Source organism: Marmota marmota, unplaced genomic scaffold, assembly GCF_001458135.2.
Source record: "Marmota marmota marmota unplaced genomic scaffold, marMar, whole genome shotgun sequence".
NCBI lineage: Eukaryota > Metazoa > Chordata > Mammalia > Rodentia > Sciuridae > Marmota > Marmota marmota.
Window position 1 is genome coordinate 16,968,057 of NW_026000101.1, and position 24,715 is coordinate 16,992,771.

The window sequence follows — 24,715 nt, forward strand, 5'->3', positions numbered from 1 at the left end:
GGCATGCGTGCGCCCGGGTTCGATCCTCAGCACCACATACAGACAAAGATGTTGTGTCTGCCGAAAACTAAAAAATAAATATTAAAAAAAAAATTCTCTCTCAAAAAAAAAAGGAACCAGCCCCACTGACCCCTGGACTTGGACACCTAAAATTCATTTTGGACTAACTATAAGAATAAATCTGCATTACCACCAAGATTGTGAAAATTTGTTAAAGCAGCAATGGGAAACTAATATACCAACCTTCTGGTTTGAGGGAAAAAGGTGACTTACACATTTTGTTAGGAATATTTATTTTTTTAAAAAATCTGGAAGTTGAGTGCAATCTTGCTTCACTACTATAAGATCCCATTTCAGTGGCTTTAGGGGGGAAAAGAAGAAGAAGAAACATTCTTTGGAAATTAAAAAGGAATCATCTAGTGGGCAAAATAGGAAAAAGTTTCCAGCTCCCCCCAGAATCCTCTAGCTGGCTTATCTGCATATTTTCCAAGTTCCGGGCTTCTAGGCTCCAGTTTCCGCCATCTCTGGTGGGCTGTAGCTAACACCCTCTTTGGTCCTACTTCTGTGTCTATACAACAAGGAACTTGAATCAGAAAACTGGCCCTGGATGAGTTAATTTGCATGCACTCCACAAAGGGTGGGTGGGAGAGCTGTACTGAAGGAGAGGGTCAGTGAATACCTGTGCTGCCTCCCCATCTGCACAAGGAAGGCGATACTGGTGACAGCAAACAGGAAGCCAAACACCAGGGCCAGGATGTCACCTGAGAGGAAGAGGAGAAGGACCACCTTAAGAGGGGTGCCTGGGGTCCACTGGGTCCCTTTAGGCCTGCTTCAATGGTTGCCACACCATCAGCCCCAGACTTCTGTCTCTGGAAGAGGCCAGCCCAGAGAACCATGGATGCACTGGAAGGTTTTCTTCCTAACAGCTAGGTAAAAATTGTTTGGGAGAGAGGATGCTAGAACATTTGGGGAGCTTCATCCTAATCAACTAAGTCATGGGGTCAGTGGGGGAATCCCCCTCACCAGTCTGACTCTGTCATATTAGGGACAGGGGTCTGTTCAAGGAAGAGGAGAGGAAGCATAGGTGGCCTGATTACCCCCTGGGGCTGAATGATGCTAAGAGTAAAAGAGACACAGACTCACCGGCAGCAAGGCAGGAGGAATTCATGTGGACTGAAGAGAAAAAGGAGACATTAGAGCCAGAGACTATAACCACCAGTGATAGACTCTGATATAAATGAAGACATGTGAGGAGGAGGGACCTATGGCTGGGGTGATGTAGCAATATGGGACACCAGACAAAGCTGCACCTGGCTCAGGGTGACTGTCCACTTCAACAGGGAAGGAGGCCTCAATCATTCGCCCATTCAAAGGCTGCGTGGCTCGGAAGTTCAGCTGTAGCCGAGAGTCATGAGATTCCCACAGGGAACTGGAGAGGATGTGGAGCTGGGAAGGTCAACGGATAGTACAGGTAGACTCCATAAAATAAAAGAGGGCTGGGGATGTAGCTCACTAGTGGAGAGTTTGCAAAGCATATGCAAGGCCCTGGATTCAATCCCCCAACACCACAAAAAAATAAAAATAAAAAAAGGAAACAAAAGGGTCCCACACCATGCCCAAGTCTTACCTGCTTAGCACTCAGCCTCACTGTCTGATTGAACACAGTCCAGATGACCCCCTGGGCACAGGGGGGTGTGGTCAGAGATCCCTCATATCGGAAATAGCGGCTGAGGTCAGAGGGCAGCAGAGCAGATACATCCAGTCCTGGGACCCAGATCTCTGAGTCTGTGGAGAAGACTTGTTGGTGTCTCACTTAGACTATGTCCCCTTAAAGTTCCGAGGCAGAGAGATACAGTTTCACCTCCCAGAAGCCAACTTAACTCCCTGAGCATATTTCTTCACTATGTGTGGTCCCTTCCCATAACTCCACATAGGACAACTCAAAAGGAAGTAAAGGGCTTTGAGCAATCCGATGAGGCCTCACAGAGTGAGAAAAGAAGACTGAGTCTTCACTCTTACTTTGCATACCATCATAACTTGCTGGATCACCAATTTAAGCCCAGAGTGAATTAAAAAGAAAAAATGAGGCTAGGGAAATAATTCAGAGGTAGAATGCTTGCCTAGCATGGACCTTGCCTTGTAAAGACCTGGTTTTGAACCCTGGTATAACTAAATAAATAAATTTGAATAACTTGTAAATAAACTAATATTCATAATTATCAAAAACAGACACAAAACTTCAAAGGCAGCTGGGTGTGATGGCACATGCCTATAATCCCAATCACTGGGGAGGCTGAGACAGACAGGAGGATCACAAGTTCAAAACCAGCCTCAGCAACTTACTGAAGCCCTGCCTCAAAATTTAAAAAAAAAAAAAAAAGCTGAGGATATTTCTCAATTGTGAAGTACCCCTGGGTTCAATCCCCAATGCCACAAAAACAAAACAAAAAAACCCTCCAAAGGCACACTTCTTTCCATTTAGCAAAAACCTAAAGGTCCAGTGGAGTAAGTGAAGTTTAAAATGACCCACTGCAACTGAGAAAGATTTCCAACAACTGTTTCTAAAAACTTCAAATATTTGATGATTATGAATGAGAAACAGAGTTTTCAGAAAAAGTGTATCTTTCCACACTCAACCCAGGAATTTCCAAACACTTTTTTTTTTTTTGTCGTTTTTTTCTTTTCTTTTCCTTTTTTTTCTAACTTTGTTTTCAGTTTGGTTTTTGGTTTGGAATCATCAAGCCTATGGGCAACAGCTTGCCTGTGGTCAACTTCACAGTTATTATCCAGATCAAAGCTAGTTCACACCCATCTCCATCCAATCTCCATTCTCAGATCTGAAGCTCTCAAAAGCTTTTTTTTTTTTTTTTTTTTTTTAAATAATGGTACTGGGGATTGAAGCCAAGGGCACTCTACCACCGAGCTACATCCACAGCCCTTTTTATTTTGAGACAGTGTCTTGCTAAGTTGCTGAGGAGGGCCTTGAACTTGCCATCCTCCTGCTTCAGGCTCCCAAGTCACTGGCATTACAAATGCAGGTATGCACATTGCACAGCTACGTCTTTTTTTCTTTTTCTTTCTTTCTTTTATTATTTATTTATTTATTTAGAGATGGGGTGTCACTAAATTGTCCTGGCCTCAATCTTGGAACTCTCTTGCCTCAGCCTTCTAAGTAGCTGGGATTACAAACATGTGCCACCATACCCAGCTCCCCAGGGCAAGTATTTAAGCATTAGGGTATAGAAAGTAGTGGCCAGACCAACAAACTGACCTTCCTCAGCAATTTCTTCCAAATGCAACAGCAACTGCTCATAGGCATTGTTTTCTTCTGGGCCCTCCTGGGGGTGAAAATGCAAAACAGACTTATACCTATAATCTAGGGCCTTGCCTGGAGGCCTAAACATGGGGTGGGTTTCCAATAATCCTCCCCCATTCTTCACCTCTGAGAGGAAATCTTATTACTCTTACTGAGTAAGTTTATTACTCTTGTTTTGCAAACTAATGAGCTTGGTGAATTGGGTTTCAAACTGGAGGAGGAAGAGGAGGAGGCGGAGGAGGAGGAGAAGCTGCCACTTCACTAGGATACTAGGCCCTCAAGGACCTTGGCTCTGCTAACTTTTATACATACACTGCATAGTTCTCCCACAGAAAACCATAATACACCTTGTATTTGTGCTACTTCTGCATTCACTTTAATAACTCATGTTTGGCTTTTGGAACCTGGTCCTGACGTGCTATTTCTGAGGCATTTCTCTGAACATTGTGCTGTGAGTATGGCATTTGTGAGTGAGCCTAGCAGGTCTCTCATCCTTTCCCTTTACTGGCCTCCTCTAATCATGGCATATATATCCTTGATCATTAAGGTCCAAAGAGGTCAATAAATGCTGCATTTTAGGAAGGGAAATGACAGGTTACAAGAGTTAATAGAGAAATTACTTCTTCCAATGTCTAACTGTTTCATCTGCCATTCCCCAAACGGGCCACATTGTATTTGCACATACTGTTCTCTCTGGTTGGAATGTTTCCCTTTTTTTTCCTGTCAAAAGCTTCAGAATTAACCTCCTCCCTGACCACCATTTTACTGTGTCCTTCCCATTACCTATCATGTCAGCTCCCACGGGTTGTGAGTTCCTTAGAGGCAAGGACCCACAGCTTCTGAATCTTTTTTTATGGTCCAGTGCCTGGTTCAACATGGGTGTTGAATGAGGATGAAGGCTAGAGGCCAGAGTGACAGTTTGGGGATGGGATCTCTGACTGCAAGATACATTAGACCCCAGGGAAGAAGGGAACGGGGGGTGGGAGGGGTGTGCAGATCTGGTACCTGTAGGAAGGCGGCCAATACCGCCAGGCCTCCCGGGCGCCCCAAGGCTTCATCAACTCCCGAAAATGCAGTGCTGAGGTGAACTACATGGATCTGGAGAAAACACTGGCGTCAAAGTGGGGTATATCTCGGGCCACGCCCCTTGGCCCCTACTCGGATGCTCACCTCGGCAGGGAAATGGTGGCCATCAACAGAGTGCTCTGAGCCCGGGCGATCCGAAGTACCCCAGTGCAGATGCAACTGCAGGGCTCTGTACTCCCGCCCGGGACCCAGGGCCATCTCCAGCCCGGGAGGCAGAGTCAGCTGCACTGCGGGGGGAGCGCCAGGTGAGCCCGACCCTGTCTCGCCTGCCCGCGGGTGAAACCACCCTAACCCCCAAGCACCTCCCCAACCGCCCTCATCTTAGTCCCATCCCCAGACAGTCCCTTCGGTTTCCCTGAGGCTCCACCCCAGACCCCCTCACCGGTATGCCCATTGTTGCGCAGGCGCAGTTCCGGACGTGGCGGTAGCGCAAAACCCTGAAGTTGTGGGGGTCGCAGGGCGCGGCTGAACGCAGTGAGTTCCGGGCGGATATCTATAGGGGACTGAAAGCGGCCTGCGCAGGCTGGGGACACCTGGGGCCAGGGCGGGTTGCCTGGGAATAGAGAGTATGGTGGAGAAGTCTGGTGACTAGGTAAGGAACTTTTAAGCAACCTGGGCGAAAAAGTGAAGCGGGTGGAGTCTGGAGGCCTCGGAGCGGGAAATAGAAATCAGGGATGTGGGCGGGGACCGGAGCCTGCGGGGACCGGAGCCTGCCGTGAATGGGACGCCCAGAAACCAGTCTTGGGATGGTTGTGGGGCAGATCAACAGAGCCGGGTTCCCAGGTTGGATCTCTGCAGGGAGTGGGTGTCTCACCTCCGTAGCGCCAATGAATGTGGCCATCCCCTGCGTAAATGAGAAGGATGTACAAGCCAGCCTTAGAGCCCATCCCTTCCCAGGGGTCGGGAGAAATAGGTCCCCCACCTCGCGGCAGGGCCCCATAAATTAAGATGTCTTACAGGGCATAGCAGGTAACAAATGTCTGAAGCGGACCACGTGCAAAAACGCAGTGGACTGCAACCAAACATAACACTGGAGCCGGGAGGGCAAACAATGGCCCCATTGCCCCAGAGATACCTGTTTGCAACCACTAGTTTTGGATCTGTAGAGTAGGTGGGTGCCTCAGTCCCCAGGCCCAACTCAGTAGACCATCTTTTTCCTCTCTCCCTTATTCATCCCTTTCCCATACTCATTCCACTGCCCTTCCTAGTCTCCAACTCTTTTCCCTAAGTTCCTGGCTTGGAAATCAAGTTATCAGGTCCCTCTCCTGTTGTTGATTCCTTCTTCCTAGTCCCAGCTTCTTCCTTGCAGACTGAAGCTGAGAAAGTCTACAGGTTCTGCCTTTCCTTTGGTACCCACCCTCTCCCCCTGGTCTTTCCTCTTTTCTTCACATTCTCTCTTCCTCTTCACCTATCCCCCCCTTTCTGGACAGTCCTGTTCTCCTTCTCCTCTCCAATCTCCCCATTCTTTCCCATCTCTTCCAGCAGTTCTCCATGTTTTTCCTTTCCCCATCTTTCCTCTTCTAGCGCTGAAAGACAGAGGGGTCTAATGGTGTGGGAGCCCCCTGGAGGGGTCCTTCCCTGAATGATCTCTGCCAGGAGTAGGGAGAGGTGGCATGATTCTACTGAGCCTAAATTTGGAGGCTGATGACCACTTACCTTTTTTGTTCCCTGGAGCTTTACTTGGGTGACCTTGACTGTCCCCAGGAGCTTCAACAGTTGGTAGATCCTCTAACTTCAGGGAGTTGTCCTCTTCTGGTTTAGAAGTAACTTCAGGTGAATCCTCCTCCCCAGGTGGATCCTCTTCACTGTACAAATCCTCCTGGCCCAGTGGACTGTCTTCCCCAGATGAACCTCCTCCCACAGAGTGATCCCCCTGCATCCAGGACAGTTTCTGGGGATGGGCAGGCACCAGGAGCAGTAGCAACAGCAGCAGTTGCACAGTAGGGGCTGGGATCAACAGAGGGAGCCAGGGGCTGGGGCACAGGGAAGCCATGCGGCTGACTGGGGTGTCCCGGGACACGGTGTGGTGTGTACGGGCTGTACGTGCATAGGAAACAGGAGCTGGGTGGGGGAGGAGCAAGCCTTGAGGGGAGCAGGCTGACTCACAGAGTGCCCTTTTGTAGAGATGGAGCCAAAGTCCCGCGGGTCTGTCTGGCCCTGTGCCCCCTCCCCGATACCAAAGCTTGGATGGGGTGGAGTGAGGGGCAGGTGTGTTCACAAGCACAAGGTTATCGGGGTCATGGGCCCAGCTTGGAACCCAAGGCACCGCCTGGCACTATACAGGCTCTCCCTGGCACCAGCCAGCTGCTTGCCAGCAGCAGCCTCAGCTAACCCTGGCCTGCTTCCCAGCCCCAAGAAAGGAAGGGAAAAGACAGGGAAGCTGGGGCCCCTGTGTCACCTGGCTAAGAGGGAAAGCAGCCCACCTCTGGCCCAGCCAGGGAGCAGAATGGAGCAGGGCAAGCTGTACAGGGACTGTAAGGATAAATAGGTAAATGTGTAGAAGGGTAGGTAGGAGGCAAATTTGAGCATGAATGAAAAACTGAATGTATGAATGAAAAACTGGGTGTCTGAAAGAAATTCTGGTGGGTTTAAACTAAATTTATCTTGTTTTCATCTTTCCACCTGCTCAAAAACCTTCATTGGTTTCTCACTGCTTACCAAAGTATGCCCATTTTCTCCTTCTCGCTTGCATGTCCCTTCAAAACCTTTCCTAAGAGATCTTTCCATCTTATCTCCTCCCACTCTTCCTCATACTCCAAATTAAACCATTCATTTTCATAAACTCCTTTCCCCCCTTTTTTTGTTTTTTTTTTCCATGTGTATGTGTATGTGTGTGTGTGTGAGTGTGTGTGTGTGTGTGTGGTGCTGGGGATAGTGTGTGTGTATGTGTGTATGTGTGTGGTGCTGGGGATAGTGTGTGTGTGTGGAGTTGGGGATAGTGTGTTTGTGTGTGTGGTGCTGTGGATTTTGTGTGTGTGTGTATGTGTGTGTGTATGTGTGTGTGTGTGTGTGTGGTGCTGGGGATTGTGTGTGTTTGTGTGTGTGGTGCTGGGGATAGTGTGTGTGTGTGTGTGTGTGTGTGTGTGTGTTGCTAGGGATAGAACCAAAGGCCTCATGGGAGACAAGTGCTCTACCACTGAGCTAAACTCCTAACCCCCAATTTTTTTTTTTTTTTTTTGGTATGCGGGATTGAAATCAGGAGTGCTTTACCACTGAGAACTACATTCCCAGTACTTTGTATTTTTTTATTTTGAGATAGAGTATTGCTAAATTGCCCAAGCTTGGCCTTAAATTTGTGATCCTCCTATTTTTTGACTTGCTGGGATTTTAGACATGCACCACCACATCTAACTCAAACTATTCATTTTTTCTTCCCCTTTTCTATTTTTTTTTTGGATACTGGCTATTGAACCCAACAGGTATTTAACACTGAGCCACATCCCCAGCCCTTTTATTTTTTTATTTTGAGACAGGGTCTCACTGAGTTGCTTAGGGCCTTGCTTAGTTGCTGAGGCTGGCTTTGCACTTAATCCTCCTGCCTCAGCCTTCTGAGTTGCTGGGATTATGGACATGTGCCACCATGCCTAGTTTATTTTTTTTTTGCTCCAAACTGTTTACCACCTTTTTAAATCTAGTTCTCATTGCCTTTAATGCCATTCACTGAAGACTTTTTGTTTGTTTGTTTTGCTGTGCTGGAGATAAAACCCAGAACATCCTCTGTAATAGGCAAGCACTCCTCCACTGAGCTACATTTCCAACCAATGCCATTCACTGTTGCATTTGCTATTTATTTAACACCTTCTGTATGTCAAGCACTGGGCTTTGGACTGGGTGTCTGGAAATGAATAAGAGAATCCCCTCTTTAAGAAGCTCACTGTCCAGTGAGCAAGGGCAAGTACTCTCATATTTTGGGGGAGAGAGAGTCCTTCTGCCTCAGAAAGTAATAAGTAGGTAAAATTTGATCAGGACTTTGAAGAGGAAGAAGTAGCAGTCCAATTGATTTTTTTTTTTAATGGGGATAATGGTAGTCTGAAAAAAAGGGTAGGCATAAAATATTTTGAGCAAGAGAGTGGCCAATTATGTTATGTTGAGTAAGTCCCAACCGTAAATTGGAGGGGGAAATTGGATGTAAGAGGATGAGGTAGAAGAGTGAAAGGACATCAAGAATGGTCTCCTAGGGCTGGGAATGTAGCTCAGTTGGTAGAGTGCTTACCTCATATGCACAAGGCCCTGGGTTCAATCCCCAGCACCACAAAAAAAAAAAAAAAAGAATGGCCTCCTAATTTGCCCATTTAATGAGTATTTATTGAGCCTCCTCCAATCCTCCGGGTATTGCTCACAGCCCTAGGGATGCAGCATGGAACAGAAAACAGCCTTCATTGTTCTGTAGCTCATATTTTAGAAAGGCCCCTAAGGCTCTGACAAGTCATTTCATGTCCATATCTAGGGCCATTCAACAAGCATGAACCAGCATAGTTGTATAGGTATATTGAAATATTTCTAATCATGTTGGCATACAGCTTCAGCCCCTTAATCCAGGGTACCCTACTATCCCATCTCCTCCCTGGGAACACTATTGTCCTCATGATTCCTTATCTAAAGGGGTCATGCCTAGCATAGAGGAGCCTCAGAACCCCATTTGAATGCTTCATTTCTGACACATTGGTGCTTGTGCTAAACTATAGAGTTAAACTGTCTCCCTGTGTCCTTTGTCTAAATCTCTTCTCAAGACTCAGTTCACAGGCCAACTCCTCCAGGAAGCCTTCACCAGCCCTCTACCACCAGTCCAGAAGAGATCTCTAGTGCCTCTGAGCTACCACAGTTCTTTGCCCGCCTTTGATAATAACCTTGCCCTCCATCTAACTCATATTAGGGTGATTTATGACATTTTATCTGCTCTAATAACCTTAAGTACCATTAGGGCAGGGTCCAGTATTTGATTGAGTCAATCTTTTATTCAGTAACTATTAGGTAGATCACCTTGCCAGGTGCTTGAAAAATACCAAAATGACTGAGATGTCTTCCTTCCCCTCAGCTCATCATCAATAACCTTTGGGGCTGGGGATGTGGCTCAAGCGGTAGCGTGCTCACCTGGCATGCGTGCGGCCCGGGTTCAATCCTCAGCACCACATACAAACAAAGATGTTGTGTCTGCCGAAAACTAAAAAATAAATATTAAAATTCTCTCTCTCTCTCTCTCTCTCTCTCTCTCTCTCTCAAAAATATTTAAAAAAAAATAACCTTTGTATTTCAAATCACTGCTGTCCCAGGAGGATGACATCACATTTTTTATGGCACCCCAAATTATCTGCCTTGACTGAGTGACTCTCATTGTTCCCAAAACTTGTATGGCTAAATAAAAGCTCTTCTCCAAGTGGTCATCTTATGAGATAGTCAGCCCAAAATTCTAGGTTGTCTTTCTAAAGCCAAATTCCAAGCCATATTCCAATTCTGTAGCATTCTGATCCAGCATGCAATCTGGGTAGTGAGCTATGTTGTCAGCACCTTGTTTGGCAGCCAAAACCTGGAAGGCAAATGGTAAGATCTGAATTGGATGGGCCTGTGCAAGACAGAATGTGGTAACTAATTTAGTTGAGGTGTGAGAGGTTATGGGAGCAGAGATGGTAAAAGTACCATGCTAACTGGAGACTGTAACTAGACATCTTTCTCCAACATGAGTCAGCTTTTGTTCATTTTTCTTTCCAAATATTCTGAACATTTGAGTCTTTTTCTTTTTTAGGCAGGATCTCTCCGTATACTTCTCTGAAGCATTAGCTATGACCCCATATCTCTATGTACATCCCTCCCCACTATCTGTGGAGTATTTCAGATCACATATCTGCCTATAGGTGCTGAACTCTCTCTCTGTTACAGCTCACTAACTTTCCAAACACTCTTCCCTATGGTTCCGTCTCTCCCTTGCCTTTCTAGTTACTGTTCCTCTGGCCTGGGTGGAGATGTGGACTCTGATCCTGGATCACACCTTCACAGCTGGGAGTCTGCCAAACACTAAAACAGGTTTGAGCTCCTGGAATTCTTGTGTCCTGAATCTGCCCAGGTGGGGACACAGCATACTCAGGACTAATCAACTGGGGTAGTCCCCACCTGGTGCAGAAGTCGCTGCAGTTGTTTAAGACCAAGTTTTCTGTCAACTGGATCTGTGTTGTCAAACACTCAGGAACACGTTACTTAAACGTGTTTCTGATTAGCTCAGGGTTGCAGAGGAGGGAGATATTTGCTGACAGGGTAGAATGAGAAAAGATCCCTTTTCTCCAACCAAGGATTGGGAACAAAGACAGGTCAAAGCCTTTCTGGAGCTTTGAGGCTGACCTGTAGTTCTGGCCCATTGCACCATCTGTATTAATAGTTTCTTAGGGCGGCTGTAATAAGGGCTTCTGTAACAAATTACCACAAACTCGCTGGGTATAGTCTTGCGCACCTTAACCTCAGCTACTTGGGAAGCTGAGGCTGAAGGATCATAAATTCAAGGACAGCCTCAGCAATGTAACAACAACCTGGTTCAAATTAAAACATAAAAACTGGGTTGTAACTCAATGTTAGAGCGACGCTGGGTTCAATCCCCCAAATCTGAGAAAAACAAAACAAACAAAAAAATTATCAAAAACTAGGTATAAACAACAGAAATTTATTCTTTCACAGTTCTGAAGGCCAGAAGTCTAAAATTAAGGTATTAGTGGGGCCAGGCTCCTTAAGAAGCCTCCAGGGAGGAATCTTTCCTTGCCTCTTCTAGATTCTTATGACTCCTGGGCTTGAGGCTGACAATAACACCATATGGGAGTCTGCCAAACATAAAACAGGTTTGAGCTCCTAGAATTTTTTTTTTTTTTTGCTAATTAGTAACTCCTGAAATTCTTGTGTCCTGAATCTTCCCAGGTCGGGATACAGCATACTGCAATATCTATCTACCTCTTTCATGTGGCAGCTGCCTCTGATGCTGTGTCTTTCTACAGGGTGACTTACTTACTTACTTACTTACTTTATTCATTCATTCATTCATTTATTGATTGATTGATTGATTGGTGCTGGAAATTGAACCCAGAGGCACTTTATCACTGAGCCACATCCCCAGCCCTTTTTATTTTGAGACAGAGTCTCACTAAGCTGCCTCGGTTAGTTGCTGAGGCTGGCCTCTAACTTGGCAATCCTCCTGCCTCGGCCTCCCGAGCTGCTGGGATTACAGGTGTGCCCCACAGGGTATCAATACAAACACACTTTTTGGATTTAGGGCCCACTGAGATAATTCAAGATGATCTCATCTCAAGATCCTTAATCATATCTATAAAGACCCTTTTTCCAAAGAATGTCACATTTGCAGGTTAAAGGCATGGACCTGGACATGTCTTTATCGGGGCCACTATTTAGTCTATCGTCAGTGTAGTGGAACTAGAGTGGATGCACAGAATGTCCTCAGTATGTCTTCTCAGCTTTTCCCTCTCCTTCCTCCAGAGTTGAATGATTCCCTCACCTGAGCTCACAGTAGGCTCTATTCTCTCCCTTAAGCACAGTCACAATGGCAGCATCCTCAAACATACTGGTCACCAACTGCCTCCACCAGGCATTATGATGTTCTGTTCTCATCACCTGGGGTCACAGTGATACTGATGACTATGGAATTCTCTGGCTTTTTCCATACTTGAGCTTTTAGTATGAACTGTGCCTCATTCATTTGAGACAGTGTAACCATATGTTGTCACCAGTTTCCACGGGACTTGAGCATAAGATACAGTCTGATCCAAACTCTTAACTTTTCTCCATCCAAGATCTTCAAGTTGTTCCTGCCTGGTCCAAGCCCAGCATTTTCCCATTCTTAGAATTCTTAGAATATCAGAGCTGGAGGGGAGCTTAGAACCCTGACAATCCCCTGGTTCTTGGCTTGGGGCCCAGATTCCTGAGAATCCAAAATGGTAGTTTCTCTCTTAACATTTTGTTTCCTACTTCGAAATGTATCTTCTAATTATAAATAAGGCATGCTCAAAGCTGAATACTTGGAAGGTGAAGAGGGAATTTGTACCTTGAATCTTAGTGATTCACTGTCTGGAACAGGTTAGGTACATAATACATCTTTGTCCAAATTATCTTCACTCTGATCACACAGAGATTAAAAACACAATTAGCTTTTGATTATTTAGTCTTCCTTTTATATGTTACCCAGTTTTATAGCCTGCTTTTTCCCTTCAACAATATACTTATAATGAGTGTTTTCTTTTTTATTATTTTTATGTGGTGCTGAGGATCGAACCCAGTGCCTCACATGTGCAAGGCAAGTGCTCTACCACTGAGCTACAACCCCAGCCCCTTAAACATCATTTTTAATGTTTTCATATTATTCCTTCAAATAGCTGGGGGATTTTTTGTTTGTTTGTTTTGTTGTTGTTGTTTTGGTAGCACTGGGGATTGAACCCAGGGGCTCCTTACCATTGAGCTACATCCCTACACTTTTTTATTTTGAGGTTCTCAATAAGTTGTTGAGCCTAGCCTCAAACTTGTAATCTTCCTGCCTCAGCCTCCTAAATAGCTGGGATTATAGGAATAAGCTACTGCACCTGGCTATACCATAATTTTTCTAACCAGGTCTTTTCCATTGGACATTTTAGGTGGTTTCCAGTTTTCTGTTGTTACAAACACTGTGCCAGACATTCTGGCACATATATTTGTCCACATAGTCATTAAGATGCATTTAGGAACCACTAGTCTGATACACTCTGGAGGCTGAGGCAAGAGGATCACAAGTTCAAGGCTCTGAGCAACTTAGCAAGGCCCTGTCTCAAAATCAAAAATAAAGGGGTTGGAAGTAGCTCAGTGGTAAAGCACCCTATGGTTCAATACCTAGTACCTCCACAAAAAAGAGCTGATACATACATACTAACAAAATGGCATTGCCAATTTACCACATGGCTATTTCCAGTTTTTCAAAAGACTAGATTAGGAAAATTGGGTACATTTATTATTTTTTAAGGTTTTTTTTTTAACTTTGTTGTTTTGTGTTTTACCTTCCTCTATTTTCATAGATTTAAATTGTTCCACTTATTTTTTAGGAATTATTGCTCTTTTAAATTAGGAAACACTCTATTTTATTTTTTATTTTTTATTTTGTAGTTGGACACAATACCTTTATTTTATTTATTTTTATGTGGTGCTGAGGATCAAACCCAGGGCCTCGCATGTGCTAGGCAAGCGCTCTACCACTGAGCCACAACCCCAGCCCCTACATTTATTATTATTATCATTACTATTTTTTTTATTCCAGCACCAACCATTTTAATCATTTTGCCGCATTTGAGGCCCCAAACATAATTAACATAAACAAGCCATCCTCGTTACACCCTGATAAACACCTGGCCCACAAAACACAAATGTATAGTACAATAATTATCTTATAACACTAAATCTTGTATCATTACTCTTTTTGTACTGAATTGAACCCAGGGCCTTGTACTTGGCAGGCAAGTACTCTACAGCTAAGCTACATCCCAGCTGTTTTTTAAATAAGTTTTATTTTGAGACAATGTCTTAGGAAATTGCCTAGGCTGGCAGGAATTCACAGAGATCCTCCTGCCTCACCCTCAGGCCTCAAGCCCTGCTGGTACACCTTATTATTTTTTAAAAGTATTTGTTTTTTAGTTGTAGGTGGACATACACATCTTTTTTTCATTTTTATGAGGTGCTGAGGATCGAACCCAGTGCTTCACACGTGCTAGGCAAGCACTCTACCACTGAGCCACAACCCCAGCCCAGTACACTTTATTTTATCTATTTTTTGTGTGCTGAGGATCAAACCCAGCCAAGCACTTTTAACACTGAGCCGCATCCCCAGCCCAGGTACATTTTATGTTTATTTTTTATTTTATAGGTACTGGGGATTGAACCCAGGAGCATTTTATCACTGAGATACATCCCTCGCCCTCTTTTTTTTTTTTTTTTAATTTATTTTATTTATTTATTTTGAGACAGGGTCTCTCTTAGTTGCTGAGGCTGGCCTTAAATTTGCCACACTCCTGCCTCAGATTCCCCAGCTGCTGGAATTACAGGCATGGGCCACCACACCAGGCCAAGTACATTTCATTTTTGGTAAGGCAGCAAGGACCCATCAACTCAAAGCTTTTGCCCTGGGTCAAAATTACAGCAAATCAGAACTACCACTTAATTGACATCCTCATCAGAAGCTAGTGATCTGTCAGGCTTTGGACCAGTAGGAAATGAATAAAACAATAACTTAAAATCTGTAAACTTGTTTGTTCAGGGGCCAGAAAGGTGTTGAAAACATTGGGAATGACTGAACCCCTTCTGTAGACTGGCATGGGCCCAGGACAGAACATACCGTAATGATTGTCCCATTCCCAATTCTACAAATAAGACACTGAGGCTAGCCCGGCAGGGTGGCGCCCACCTGTGACCCCAGCGATTCGGGAGGCTGAGACAGGAGGATCGCGAGTTCAAAGCCAGCCTTAGCAAAAGCAAGGTGCTAAGCAACTCAGACTATGTCTCTAAATACAAAATAGAGCTGGGGATGTCGCTCAGTAGTCGAGTGTCCCTGAGATTAGTCCCAGGTACCCAAAGGGGATTTAAAAAAAAAGACATGAGGCTCTGCCAGTGGTTGCACCTATTGAGTGTCCTGACTCCAAATCCAGCTGCCTCCACAGTCCACGCTCACCTACAGGGTTGCCCTTGTGTTGGGGCGACCACAGGAAAAGGAGAGCCGAGGCGAGCCGATGGCCATTGCGCATGCTCATTCCTGAGAGCTCCTCCCCTATCCCACCCGGGGCCCCGCCCTGGGAGCGTTGGAATTTGAATCTCCGGCGGGCTGCGGCCGGAAACATCAACCCTCGGACAGTAATGGAGATCCCAGATCCCAGCTCGCGGTGCCCGGTGCGGGAGCAGCGTGCTCGGTGGGAGCGGAAACGCGCCTGCACCGCCAGGGAGCTGCTCGAGACCGAGCGGCGTTACCAGGAACAACTAGGGCTGGTGGCAACGGTGCGGGCCCCGAGCGGCCTCCTCGTGTGGGGTTGGGAGCCCAGGGTGTGGGAAGGTCTCTGCTAGGTGACGACCCCGAGTATGGTGGGTCTTGGATTCTGCATATAGGGAGTCAGGCAAGCGTCTGTCTGGCTGCAGCTTGCATTGGCCCATTCTTCCCGACACCTGTATTCGCTCCTTCCACAGTACTTCTTGGGGATCCTGAAAGCCAAGGGGACTCTACGACCACCCGAGCGCCAGGCCCTATTTGGGTCCTGGGAGCTCATCTACGGCGCCAGCCAGTGAGTGGAAGGGGCGCGAGAAGAGGGAGGGCCATAACTTCTGGCAAGGAGCTCTGTCTTGAGTCAGAGCGAATCAGGTCTGCCAATTTTCTCACCTGTAGCCTTGGCCCAATTCCTTAACCTGCCAGCCTCTCCATCTGTAAAATGGGTTAATAGCACTACCTCGGGGTAGAATTATGAGAGTTAAGTGAGGGAGTCCTTGAGTAGTTCTTGGGCTTCCCTTTTACTGCCTTTGCCCACACAGAATGCTGCTTCCCTACCTGGAAGAAGGACACTGGGGACAGGGGCTGGAAGGCTTCTGCCACCACCTGGAGCTCTACACCCAATTTGCAGCTAATGCGGAGAGGTCCCAGACCACCCTACAGGTAACCTGGAAATGACCTCAAATCCATCCCTTTTCCCTAGTGTCTAGCTTGCCCCTCACATTTTCTCTTCATCTAGAAACCAAACTTCATTCACATAATCCCTGCATTTATAGAGCTCTGGGTGCTTAGCCTGTGTCGAGTTTCCCCTAGGGAGACCAAGTTTCTCTCAGGAGCACAGAGCACACAGTTACTGAAGGCTGGGGTTTGTACACAGATGAATGCAATATAAGGAGTGGCTTCTCTTGTTGCCAATTATTTTCCCGTCACTCTAGGAACAACTAAAGAAAAACAAGCGTTTTCGGAGGTTTGTGCACCTTCAGGAAGGTCGCCCTGAGTTTGGGGGACTTAAGCTTCAAGATCTGCTCCCTCTGCCTCTGCAGCGGCTGCAGCAGTGAGTGAACTCCCCTCGACTCCAACCAAGTCTCTTTGAGACTGTATAACTGCTGTCCTCAGTTTTGGGGGATGTCATGGGGTCATCCCAACCTACTGGCTCTCTCCTGAGCCAGATTTCTTCTAAGAAGTTTTTACAAGAGTACATGCGAACCCACAAGTACCCATAGTCTGAGACTGTGGAACCCTGTAAAGTGAGTGGGGCTGCAATAGGGTCTGAGGCAAGTTATCTGGAGAAGTTTGTTGAAATGAGTGGCCAACCTACACTAGAATCTCTGTCCCTGGGAATGGGTTTAAGGGTTCATAGGTTGTCTGCAGCATCCTTCTAGGTTTGATTAACTTTTATATCCTGACCTGGCCTTCCAGACTGTGGCCTGCCTTTGACTCTTCAGTGTGGAATTGAAGCGGGCCAAATGGTGTGAGCCCAGGTTCCAAGTCCCAGATGAAAGAAGGGGATACAGTAGCCAGAAGCAGATCTTTCCTGGACCTGCAACTGAAGAATATATGGGGGCTGATTGTGTGTCAAGCAGAGGCAAAGGGAATTTTGCCTGGCTCTACTTCCCCTTGTAGACTTACACTGTTAATTCCAGGTATGAGAATCTGGTTGTTGCTTTGGCTGAAAATACAGGTCCCAATAGTCCTGACCATCAACAGCTCACACGTAAGTTCTTGCTCCTTTTCAGCTCAGGCAGGAGGCTGGCTCTTGTATCCTTTTCTGGTTCTGATTTCCAACAATGTATGTCCCTAGCTTCCATTAATATATCCTTATTGCCCTGCCTTTTCTTCAAGAAGTTAAACCCTGACCCAGTCTCCTCCAGCATAGCCTGTCTTTCACCGGTACCAATCAGTCACCCAAAGTCAAAAGTGTGTGAGCATTGAGGTTGAAGGTGTTATATTCTAGGGGCTGCCCGGCTGATAAGTGAGACTGCCCAGAGAGTCCACAGCATTGGTCAGAAACAGAAGAATGAGCAGCACCTCCGGCGTATCCAGGCTCTGCTCAGTGGACGCCAGGCAAAGGGACTTACTTCAGGTAGATTGTTTACTTTTTCATCTCAATCCTCAAATCCTTCTTGCCTATCATCTCTTCCTCTATAGAACCCACACATGCCCCTCAAACTCTACCTCTTTCCTCCTATTCCCATGGATCCTGGAGCTGCACCAAAATAACAGCTCTCCCATCCCCCAGGACGCTGGTTCCTACGCCAGGGGTGGCTGTTGGTGGTGCCTTCCAGTGGGGAACCTCGGCCTCGCATGTTTTTTCTCTTCTCCGATGTGCTCCTCATGGCCAAGCCTCGACCCCAGTTGCACCTGCTGCAGAGTGGCACCTTTGCCTGTAAAGCCCTCTATCCTATGGCCCAGTGTCAACTCTGCAGGGTCTTTGGCCACTCAGGAGGCCCTTGTGGTGGACTGCTCAGCGTAAGTAATAGCAGGAATCCTAGATCCAAAGTATATCTCAAACACTGCTGGGCCTGTTTATCTCCTTCACCTGGGTCCCTTTTCATAGTAATGAGAGGATATGAGAAATACCTGGGGCTTGAGCCTCATAGTTCTCAGTCCTAAATCACCTCAATGGAATAGCAAGGGCTTCAGCCTGGACCTTTCTGAGCCATGCACTAAGAGGTGGTCTCTCCCTAGTTGTCCTTCCCCCGTGAGAAGCTACTGCTTATGTCCACAGACCAGGAGGAGCTGTCACACTGGTACCACAGTCTGACTTTGGCTATCAGGTGAGTAGTGTTGTCTTTATATCAAGAAGAGTGCTGTGACAAGACCCAGGACTGAAATGAGCAGGATCACAGGTCTAATCCTACCTCATTCCTATATCTCCTGGGACCTCCCCCAACCCTGCAGGTGGCTGTGTCTAAATGGAGTGCTCATGTTAGTACCTGAACTGTTTTTTCTCCACAGCAGCCAGAAGAACTAGAGGAATCTTACAAATTCAAAACTCAGAATACTTCAGGGATAGGTCAGAGCCAGAAGTACAAAGGAATCTTCTTCAGCACTAAAAGTACAGAACCCTTCTTAGTTTGACAGGGATCATTTTAAGAATCAGGAACCCAGGCTGGGGACATGGTGGCTGGTGCTTATAATCCTAGCAACTCGAGAGGATCACAAGTACAAGTCCAGCATGGGCAATTTAGCAAGAGACCCTGTCTCAAAAATTATTAAAAGGACTGGGAATGTAGCTCTGTGGTACACCGCCCCTGGGTCCAGTCCCCAGTACTGCAGACAAAAATCAGGAAATCAGCTAACAACCTCAGCTGAACTAGACCCTCCAACACAGATGAGGGGATTTGGGGCTGGTAAGCTCATGCCCTCTATGGGTATGCAGCTTTGTTAAGGGTGGCTGTTTTTATGTTGTATATAGTTTTCTATAATTTATTTTCCCACTGGATTTTAATAAATGTTTTTGGAAAGATTCTTCTGTTTCACCTATGAAAAAAGGGATTGGGGGGGGGGGCCTGAAGGTTGGTGTGCTGGTAGCCTCAGGAATACAAGGAAAAGAACTGGAGCTCCCTCTGTCTTCTCTGCTCTCACTCTGGAAGGCAGTGTCTTTTGTCCTAATAAGGGAAGCTTTTCAAGGAGGCCTGAGGCACCTAGTATGGGTGTATGACCAACGGGGAGAGAAAAAAGTGCACAGAAGCAGACTTATTTTACTAAAGGATAGACTTTATTTTACTAAACCTTCAGCTGTTGTCCTTTCTTCCTGGCTGGAGCTGTATCTGGATTCCTTTGTCACAGTCTTACTGTATCTTCTCCTTAGCCCCTGCTTTACTTCCCAGGAAGTCTCTGTGCTCCAATTTATGGGTTCTTCCCAGTCCTGACTGTCACCAGCCTCTTCATCCTCCTCTGTTCTTAAGTCCTCAGGAGAAGGTATGCTGGCTTCTGTGAAAGGAAAGATCAGCATGTTCCAGTTTCAGAGACTATCTCCCCATCACCAGACTCAGCTCTCAACCCTTTACCTGGTTCTGGGACCTCCACACCTTTATCTGGTTTGCAGTCTTGTAGAAGCTGGTGGATGGTCTGTAGCTTCATGTTCAGAAGCTCCCGCTGGGCTCCAACCAAAGTAGTCACACTGCAGAAATACTCACTCAGGGGCTGCCCAAACTGTCTCCATGACTCCCACCTGCCACAAATTCTTACCACTCAAAAAGGGGGTCCAGCTGGGACATTAGATTGTTCAGGTGCTGCTCTGTCTGGGTCAGCTGTTGTGTCAACTGGGCCAGATGCCTCTCTGTGTAGGGAGAAAAGGGGAGCAAAGTTAAGTAACCATTCTGCTGTCCCAGTCTCCTCACCATCACCACCAAGGACAGACTTATGCTTAACCCACCTGACTGCAATGATTCCTCCTTGTCTTTCTCCTCTTGGAAAACTGCAGCATCATCTTTGCCCTGTAGGGGGAGAAGAAAAGGGCAATATAGTAGCAACAAAGTTCTGCTCTAGCACCTAAGTCTCCCATAACTAGTAAGGACAGGAGAATTTGCAGTAGAAAGCTATTGTTTATTTGTTTTCCTCAGGTGTAAATGAACACAATACTTTATTTTATTGTGGTGCTGAGGATCAAACCCAGTGCCTCACATGTGCTAGGCAAGCACTTTACCACTGAGCCACAAGCCCAGTCCCAGCTATTGGGTTTTTAACCTTAGAGAATCTCATTTCTAGTCCAGGTTCTTACCCGAGACATGAAGCAACCTATCAATATGCCCCCTATGTGCTCTATCTGTGGAACTATCTCCAGGAATAAGCAAACCTCTCCAGTTTGATAAAGCTTTGGTTATCAGTTCATACACAAAGTCAAAAATTTTTCCTTTGAATATCCATAATGCTGACAAAAGCCTTCCAAATAATGTCTTTATTTTCAACATGATAGCCCCTCAGGAATCTGAAGACAATGGTTGCACTCCTGCCTCCTTCCCATCTTTTCTGGTATAAAATCTTAAATCTTTTCTGTCAGGGCTCCATTCACATGTTTTTCTCCAGTTGCTTTACTGAGCATGTAGTGCAGATGGAGCACAATAACTTGTTCAGTGTACTGATTTGGGAAGTGGGTTGCCACATCACACAATGAACTTAATAGTCAACTGTAATGCCTCTTTTATAGGTGCTGGTTCTAAGTTGTTTTCTCCTCACTGTACTTGGGCCCAAGAATAAAACTCATTAATCTATCCTTGTTAATTTTTTTTTTAGTTGTAGACGGACACAATACCTTTATTTTATTTATTGTTAAGTGGTGCTGAGGATCAAACCCAGTACCTCACACATGCAAGGCAAACGCTCCACCCACTAAGCTACAATCCCAGCCCCAAAACTTACTAAATTTTATCATTAAATTCATATCCTCATCCTTGCCTGTCAAGTATACTTGGGATGATTACTAGCTAACTCTTCTAGTTTCATATAATCTCCAAACTGGTTCAGCCCTGTTTTCTAATGCAAGTGAGTGATAGGATCAGGACTAAAGATACAGCCCTGGGTGGTGCTACTTTCCATTTCAACAGTTTCAATCCACCAAAATGTACTGTCAGCTCATATTTCAGGGCCTCTTTCCCAAGGAGAACCTGAGACTGCCTGATGTCTTGAACTCTGGACACACTGGGGCTGCAGCAATCAACTGCTGCCAAGGCTGGATCCTCACCAGGAACTGCACTTTCGTAGTACACACAGCAGCTGGGTTCAAATCCCAGCTCCACTATTTACTTAGTGATCGCTCTTCATTGGATTGTGGAAGAAGTAAATGTGACGGTCTTCATTTACAATTTACCAGGAGCCCTCCTTATCCATTACCTGTCTGGATCCTTCGAACCCTATAACGTGGGAAAGCCAAGAAACTACTGACTGCAATTTATAGACAGAAGGGAAGCGGAGTCCTGTTTTTGATACTATAGCGCCGCCACGGGAAATTCAGGCCCTGGAAAGCCCCACCCACTGCCGTCCCGCACCTGCAAACACTTGTACAGCACAAAAGCCACGACAGCTGCAGTGTACAGAGCCCCCAAAGGTAGCGCGCCCGCCTGGTCCCGCTCGCGCTGATCTTTGGGCGGCGACCGCCGCCGGGGTTCGGAGGCCCCAAGGCTGACCTGGGCGCGGTGTCCTGCGGAGGGAGAGAAGAGACTCGTCAGCAGAGCGAGGACTCCTCCCTTGCAGTCCCAGCCTCCCTCCAGCAGCCCTCCACGGTACCTGGGTGTGTTCCGAAGTCGGAGCTGGGGGGCTCTCCGAGAACCCCAAGCAGCGCAGATATAAGCATCAGCCCCAGCACACCTGAGGACGAAACCGCGCCGGCCATTGCTGGCCCACAGGCGGGCAAGCTTGGTGCCCAGACTTTGCGCGTTGCCCTCCCTCCCTAGTGCGCAGGCGCGCACGCGACCCGAGCGGATCCCGCCCGCGGGATCCCCCAGTGAGGCCACTCCCAATCGTGTGGGGCGTGACCATAGGATATTTGCATAAGACCAACTCCTGGCTTTCTTAAGTTAGTTCATTTTCCACCGATTTAGGTATTCTATTAGTCAAAATGCTCCCAGAAACCTAAGCTTTTTTAAAAAAGTTATGCTTGAAAATGCTTTCTTTTATATCCCTCATCACCAATTTCTTCACCCTAATCAAAAGATTAAGTTTCTCGTAGAGCTATAAAGTGCCACAGAGCACAACAAAAGCCGCAGTTCGTGCTGAAGGCCTGTTTCCTAGGCTACAAACGAGGGACTAGTTCCTTACCTTTCCGCCTAGGGGAAAGTCCCCGGACCACCGGCAGAGAGTGCCACGTGCGCTTGCACGTAGACCTTCCCGCCAGTCACTGGCTTATCCGCCAAGAAGCGATCCCGGCGCTTGCGACGGGGGAGCTGAGCGGCGTGTGGCGTGGGCGTCGTCCGTCATCTCTTCTAGTAACGCAGGCAGTGCGTGCTTGCGCGCACCAACCGCACGGGGCTCATTCTCAGCGCGGCTGCTTTTTGTGCACCAACAAATTGTTGGTGTTACCCAAAATATGGACTACTAAAAGGTTTTGGTAGCACTTCCCTGTGCCACTTTTTGCAGTTCCCTCTTTCTGACAGCCTCCCACTCTGCCCTCTGCCAGATGTAGAGGCCTTTCATTAACAGGCACCATTTATTGTGTACCATGCTACAAACGCTATGAAGTCTGCCTGGAGTAGAATCCCGACTCATTAACTCGAAAGCAGGTGACTTGAGCCAAGTTACTTAGTATCTCTCCGTACCTGTTTCCACTCTGAGGAATGGAGGTAGTAATATGCATGCACCTCACGGGTTTGTATGATGATTAAATAGGAAAATCTAAAGAGTTTAGGACTGTGCCTAGCTATTAGTGATTTTAAACCTTGTCAGCTACTACTATAAGTCAGGCAGTGAAATGATTGAAATGATACTAACTCCCGGGTATTCCATAGTCCTTTCCTTGCCACAAAGTTGACTTCTACATACCCTTCAGTTTTGAGCTCAAGTGTGTTCCTTCCCTTCGTTCAGAACCCTTAACAGTTTCTAATTCATTCCTTGGTGCAACAATTTTACTTTCTTCAGTACCACTAGAATATTAGTCCCACAAGAGTAGGAACCTCGTCTCTATTTTCCTATTTTATCCCAATGCCTAGCACAGCACCTGGCACTAACAGGCATTCAATGAATAATTCAATGAAATCAATGAATGTTCACAACCACCCCTCAAAAATATAATTAGGCTATTTTAAAGAATAAAGAAGCTGGGTGCATGGGTGCACGCCTGCAGTCTTCCAGCGGACTCAGGAGACTGAGGCAGGAAGATCACATGTTGGAGGCAATTTGGTGAGACTCTGTCTCAAAATTTAAAAATAAATAAATAAATTGAGAAGGGGTGGGGATGTTAAGTCAATGGTAGAGCACCCTAAGGTTCAATCTCTAGTACAAAGGGGTGGGAGATGAAGAAACTATGGATTCCGAAATTTAAGTCAACTATGAATCAGGTAAGAAGAGGCAGAGGAGAGATTCCAACCCTTTCTGCCTATCTCCATACCACCTGCCTCACCATTGCTCACCCTTCTGCCTTCCACTTTTTCAGGCAGCACGGTGTTCCACTCTATATTCCACATTGCCTTTTAATTTTCTGGGATACACAAGGCCATCTTCCCAACTAGACCAAAGGTTCTCTGAAGAAAGAAACATGTTCCTTTCACATTTCTATCTCCAGAGCTTGGCATATGGCCGACAATAGGTATATATGTGTCAAATAAATGAATAAAATATGGGTGTATCTTCTTGTTTTTCCAAAAGGGAGTGAGGACAGGGCAGGGCAGGGAGAGATCTGCACTCAGGGAAATAGTCAGAGTCTAATTGATTACCTGGAGGCAGCCTGGGTAGGAGAGTAAGGAAGTCCAAACCCTTAATATAAGTGGGTTGGCTCAGTTGACCTAAATAGCCAGTTGAGACCAGTTATGATGAGATAAATGAGTGCCAGGTGACTGTTACCTTTAGGAACTCAGGTCCACTGTTGCTGGATCTTTTGATTCTTTCAAAAGAATTAACCAATCAGGATTTTAAAATTGGAATTTTAAATTTAAAAAAAACTGAAAATTATCAATTTTGATAAGGAGTCAATGGTATACTTAGTATACTTTACACTCAAATGAATTTTTTTTTTTTGAACTGGGGACTAAATCAGGGGTGCTTTATGACAGAGCTACATCCCTAGAGCTTTTTATTTTTTATTTCTGAGACATGGTCTCATTAAGCTGCCCAGGATGCCTCAGCCTCCCAGGTCCCTAGAATTTCAGAAATGTGCCATCATGCCTAGCTTCAAGTGGATCTCTGTTTTTGTTTTTGTTTTGTACTGGGGATTTAACCCAGGGGCACTTAAAAGCTGAGCCACAACCCCAGCCCTTTTTATTTTTTATTTTAGACAGAGTCTTGCTAAATTCCTTAGGACTTCACTAAATTGCTGAGGCTGGCTTTGAACTTGCAATTCTTCTGCCTCAGCCTCCGGAGCTGCTGGGATTACAGATGTGTGCCACCACACCCAGATCAAAAGAATCATTTTAAAAATGTTTCCTCTAGGGCTACAGATGTAGTTCACTGATAGAGCACTTGCCAAGCATATGCAAGTCCCCAAGTTCAATACCCAATACCAAAAAAAAAAAAAAAGAAGAAAAGAAATAAATTAAATTCTCTGTGACAAAATTACTTTCAGTAATAATCACAAAATGAAACAAATAATAAGGGCCAGAAAAGAAATGCAGATAGGGCTGGGGTTGTGGCTCAACGGTAGAGCACTCCCCTAGCACATGGGAGGCCCTGGGTTTGATCCTCAGCAC

The 24,715-nt window shown here is 46.1% G+C and overlaps 3 protein-coding genes across 6 annotated transcripts; 1 reads left to right on the top strand and 2 right to left on the bottom strand.

The window, feature by feature from the left end:
- Window positions 1–276: 276 nt before the first annotated feature.
- Window positions 277–6,650, bottom strand: Ca9 (carbonic anhydrase 9). Its single transcript, XM_015492362.2, has 11 exons — window positions 6,059–6,650; window positions 5,217–5,246; window positions 4,785–4,955; window positions 4,487–4,629; window positions 4,322–4,414; window positions 3,272–3,338; window positions 1,628–1,785; window positions 1,311–1,446; window positions 1,144–1,173; window positions 680–761; window positions 277–568 (listed from the first exon to the last, which is right to left on the bottom strand). Exons 1-11 carry the CDS (start codon window positions 6,393–6,395, stop codon window positions 502–504), a joined length of 1,314 nt encoding a protein of 437 aa, XP_015347848.1. The 5' UTR covers window positions 6,396–6,650; the 3' UTR covers window positions 277–501.
- Window positions 4,751–18,848, top strand: Arhgef39 (Rho guanine nucleotide exchange factor 39). Of its 3 annotated transcripts, XM_048783405.1 has the most exons (10): window positions 4,751–4,876; window positions 10,334–10,420; window positions 15,581–15,752; window positions 15,920–16,040; window positions 16,313–16,431; window positions 17,021–17,091; window positions 17,332–17,460; window positions 17,617–17,846; window positions 18,066–18,154; window positions 18,336–18,848. In XM_048783405.1, exons 2-10 carry the CDS (start codon window positions 10,360–10,362, stop codon window positions 18,349–18,351), a joined length of 1,008 nt encoding a protein of 335 aa, XP_048639362.1. In that variant the 5' UTR covers window positions 4,751–4,876; window positions 10,334–10,359; the 3' UTR covers window positions 18,352–18,848. The 3 variants fall into 3 exon arrangements, with proteins under 3 accessions (XP_048639362.1, XP_048639361.1, XP_015347849.2); XM_048783404.1 differs by lacking the exons at window positions 4,751–4,876; window positions 10,334–10,420 and adding an exon at window positions 15,035–15,394 and having other exon boundaries at window positions 15,581–15,675; window positions 18,339–18,848; XM_015492363.2 differs by lacking the exons at window positions 4,751–4,876; window positions 10,334–10,420 and adding an exon at window positions 15,083–15,394 and having other exon boundaries at window positions 15,581–15,675.
- Window positions 18,849–19,076: 228 nt separating this feature from the next.
- Ccdc107 (coiled-coil domain containing 107) lies at window positions 19,077–21,794 on the bottom strand. Of its 2 annotated transcripts, none has more exons than XM_015492366.1 (6): window positions 21,606–21,794; window positions 21,368–21,519; window positions 19,759–19,819; window positions 19,572–19,662; window positions 19,412–19,503; window positions 19,077–19,313 (listed from the first exon to the last, which is right to left on the bottom strand). In XM_015492366.1, the coding sequence occupies exons 1-6, from the start codon at window positions 21,709–21,711 to the stop codon at window positions 19,099–19,101; spliced, it is 717 nt and encodes a 238-aa protein (XP_015347852.1). In that variant the 5' UTR covers window positions 21,712–21,794; the 3' UTR covers window positions 19,077–19,098. The 2 variants fall into 2 exon arrangements, with proteins under 2 accessions (XP_015347852.1, XP_015347851.1); XM_015492365.2 differs by having other exon boundaries at window positions 19,391–19,503; window positions 21,606–21,793.
- Window positions 21,795–24,715: the final 2,921 nt, after the last annotated feature.

Bases quoted from the DNA above. Each gene is read 5' to 3' on its own strand.
- Ccdc107 (XM_015492365.2), bottom strand. From the start codon at position 21,711: ATGGCCGGCGCGGTTTCGTCCTCAGGTGTGCTGGGGCTGATGCTTATA. The intron at 19,504-19,571 runs GTAAGAATTTGT...GTATTTCTGCAG, and splicing joins CTGGACCCCCTTTTTGAGTG to TGTGACTACTTTGGTTGGAG. The intron at 19,314-19,390 runs GTAAAGGGTTGA...TTCCTTTCACAG, and splicing joins TGTGGAGGTCCCAGAACCAG to AAGCCAGCATACCTTCTCCT.
- Ca9 (XM_015492362.2), bottom strand. From the start codon at position 6,395: ATGGCTTCCCTGTGCCCCAGCCCCTGGCTCCCTCTGTTGATCCCAGCC. The intron at 1,447-1,627 runs GTAAGACTTGGG...TGACCTTCCCAG, and splicing joins TGAGGCTGAGTGCTAAGCAG to CTCCACATCCTCTCCAGTTC. The intron at 1,174-1,310 runs GTGCAGCTTTGT...TTTTCTCTTCAG, and splicing joins GGACAGTCACCCTGAGCCAG to TCCACATGAATTCCTCCTGC.
- Arhgef39 (XM_015492363.2), top strand. From the start codon at position 15,146: ATGCTCATTCCTGAGAGCTCCTCCCCTATCCCACCCGGGGCCCCGCCC. The intron at 16,432-17,020 runs GTGAGTGAACTC...TGTTAATTCCAG, and splicing joins CCTCTGCAGCGGCTGCAGCA to GTATGAGAATCTGGTTGTTG. The intron at 17,461-17,616 runs GTAGATTGTTTA...CCCATCCCCCAG, and splicing joins GGCAAAGGGACTTACTTCAG to GACGCTGGTTCCTACGCCAG.